This window comes from Cherax quadricarinatus, chromosome 23 (assembly GCF_038502225.1).
Source record: "Cherax quadricarinatus isolate ZL_2023a chromosome 23, ASM3850222v1, whole genome shotgun sequence".
In the NCBI taxonomy this organism is placed as follows: Eukaryota; Metazoa; Arthropoda; class Malacostraca; order Decapoda; family Parastacidae; genus Cherax; species Cherax quadricarinatus.
Genome location: NC_091314.1, coordinates 7,410,036 through 7,412,535, shown reverse-complemented (window position 1 = coordinate 7,412,535; position 2,500 = coordinate 7,410,036). Strand labels below are relative to the sequence as shown.

The 2,500-nt window shown below is 51.2% G+C and overlaps 1 protein-coding gene across 1 annotated transcript in view; it reads right to left on the bottom strand.

The window, feature by feature from the left end:
* Nucleotides 1-2,500, bottom strand: part of LOC138853119 (uncharacterized) — a 5,836-nt gene that overhangs the window by 1,964 nt on the left and 1,372 nt on the right. The window contains exon 1 of the mRNA XM_070087819.1: nucleotides 1-2,500. This exon is cut by the window's left edge and continues 1,964 nt beyond it; it is cut by the window's right edge and continues 1,372 nt beyond it. Within this exon, the coding sequence (XP_069943920.1) occupies nucleotides 708-2,500 (1,793 nt within the window). The 3' untranslated portion in view covers nucleotides 1-707.

Here is a 2,500-nt window from a genome sequence, read left to right as displayed (position 1 = left end):
AGGGGGGGGAGACAAGGAAGGTCAAATGGGCAACTCTGTCTGGCAGTAGGTCTGTCTGGCAGTAGGTCTGTCTAGCAGTAGGTCTGTCTAGCAGTAGGTCTGTCTGGCAGGTGGGGATGCCTGTCATGTAGTGGGACAGTTTCAACAAACTTTTTATTTATAAGATTACAAGTGTGTTATATAGTTTTTAGAGGAGCTTCTCCCGGGGTTTTATTGTAAACAGGAATGATGTATGGCATCGCCTCTCCAACTGACGTTACAATAACAGCATCAACAAACTCGACTATAACATAACAATGTTAATCAACACCTGCACCAGCTGGCCACAGAGATGGAGGTACCAGCTGGTATGGGGAAGGAAAGTTTACCAGTGATTAGAGATGAGGGGAGAGAGGGAGGGAGGGATGAATGACAGTTTCTAGTGCTGAGGAACGAAAGGAGGGAAGAATGATGAGTAAGAAACACAGGGAAAAGACTTCAAGAACTTTAAAGAGTATGATGAAGGAGCAAATGTATAACATGAATTAATGTTTATGGAGGATGAGGAGGAAGAGGGGTTTAGGTTGGTGGGGTGATAACAGGGAAGGGGGAGGGGTTAAGGTATGTTGGTGGGTGATAACAGGGAGGGGCGGCGGGGTTGAGGGGTCGTACCTTCATAATATCAACAAGAGTCCACTAAGGGCAACTTTAATAGTTTGAAATTTGATTCACATTTTGATTTCTAATTGTTGACAAAGTTGGGCGACGTAGTGAGACCAGTCAGCTTCAGGGTCATCATCCAGCCTCTGCTGCGCCTCCTCTCTGGCCTGCCTCACTAGCCCTGGAGCCACCACACCCACCGCTTCTCGCGCCCACGCCTCGTCCTCCGTCTCCTCCTGACTCCTGCGTGGGCGGTGGGTGGTCAGGGTTTTGGTATGTATGTGGTGGGCGTAGCGTGAGGTTGAGCTGTGAGGCCGCCAGGGTACGCCCACCTCCCGCCGCCGCCGCCGCTCGTACATGTAAGTTTTCCCCGTTGACTGCAGCGTCAGTAGTGACGTGTCCTCGGCATCACCTATGCTCTTGTCAGCAGCAACTGACTGCGTCTGGTCGTCATCGCCTCCAACTAGTATCTGGTAGAGATATTGGGCTGGTCGAGGCTTCACCCCGAGATCGTCCTGAACACTGCGGGTTACAATATCCAGGTCTGAGGGACTCAAGTGGCAGCACTTGTGGCGGTACTGATCAAGTAGAGAGTTGATACTCTCGTCACTATACAATTTAGATTCCCGGATCTCGTTCAGTATGGTTCTCTTGAGTTGTTGTAGTGGCCCCACCTGTGGCAAGCGTCGAACACACCGCGGCTGACGGTGTTTAGTGGTTACTAATGGCGAAGTGAAGTTGCTGCTCTGACGGCGTGGTTTGAACCCAGGATTGAGGATGCCCTCGGGAGTAGCGCCACGACTCCCGGTGTAGGCACTGTCCACGCTGAAGTCGCCAGAATCAGCAGCCTCCAGCAGGCGGTGTGTTGTAGGGCCAGCCAGGTCGTGTGGTGCTGATCCAAGGGGGTGTTGCAGTGCCTGAGAGCCCTGATAGTCGCTGCCGTAACAGGTATCCTCATCCTCTATGTTCTCCCCAGTCTTTGGTTGGCTGTCTTCTCGTACCTCGGGCTCCGTCTCTTCCAAAGACTCTGGTTCCAGTGACCCCTGACACACGTGTTCCACCTCCCGCTGCTCGTCATCAGAAGAGTAGAAGTCAGAGGGATATTCACTAGGGCGGGGGCGGGGTAGCCGCCGTCTAGGTGGCTGGTAGTATCCCTGAGAGACGAGTTGGGAGGACCGTTGAGACCTGAGGATACGTGGGTTGTGGGGTTGACGGTTCGTAAACCTCTGAGGGTATTTCTCCAGCACGTCGCCAGAGGAAGGAGTTCGTTTCTTTACTCTCACAGTTTTCAACGTTTCTCGTAGCTGCTGCAGAGATGGGCTAGTGGTATCATCAACCGGAGGCTTTCTTACTTTTTCTTTACTCACATCTCTCTTTTTATAGAGCTTCTTTCGTGGCTGTGAATTCACTAATTCACTTTCAGGTTGATCTTTTTTGACACTCGAGTGGCCGTATTTACTGATTTTCTTCTTTTCATTTTCGACTAAATCAGAGAGGACGCTATCCAGCCGTTCCAGAAACTCTTTTGTGTTATCCTTACTGTTTCCTTCATGTGTACTTTCCAGTTGTAGGGAATCCTCAGTGTGAACCACATCCGTTGCAGCTTGTGTTTTTTTCTTAAATCTAGAAGGTGCGGCAGTTCGAAGTCTGTGAGCCGTCTTGGCCCTGGTGGCTGAAGCAGACCGAGACGAACTGGATGACGGACTGCTTGATGACTGCTCGGTCTTCTTAACAAGTCGTCGCCTTGATCTACTGTGCTCGCCGGCTGGGCGCCTGGCGGTCACTTCTGTTCTTCTTGTTGGACTCGGTCTCTTCCTTTCAACATGTTTGGTTGGTCTGGCCCTCAGTGTCGCTTGTAGAC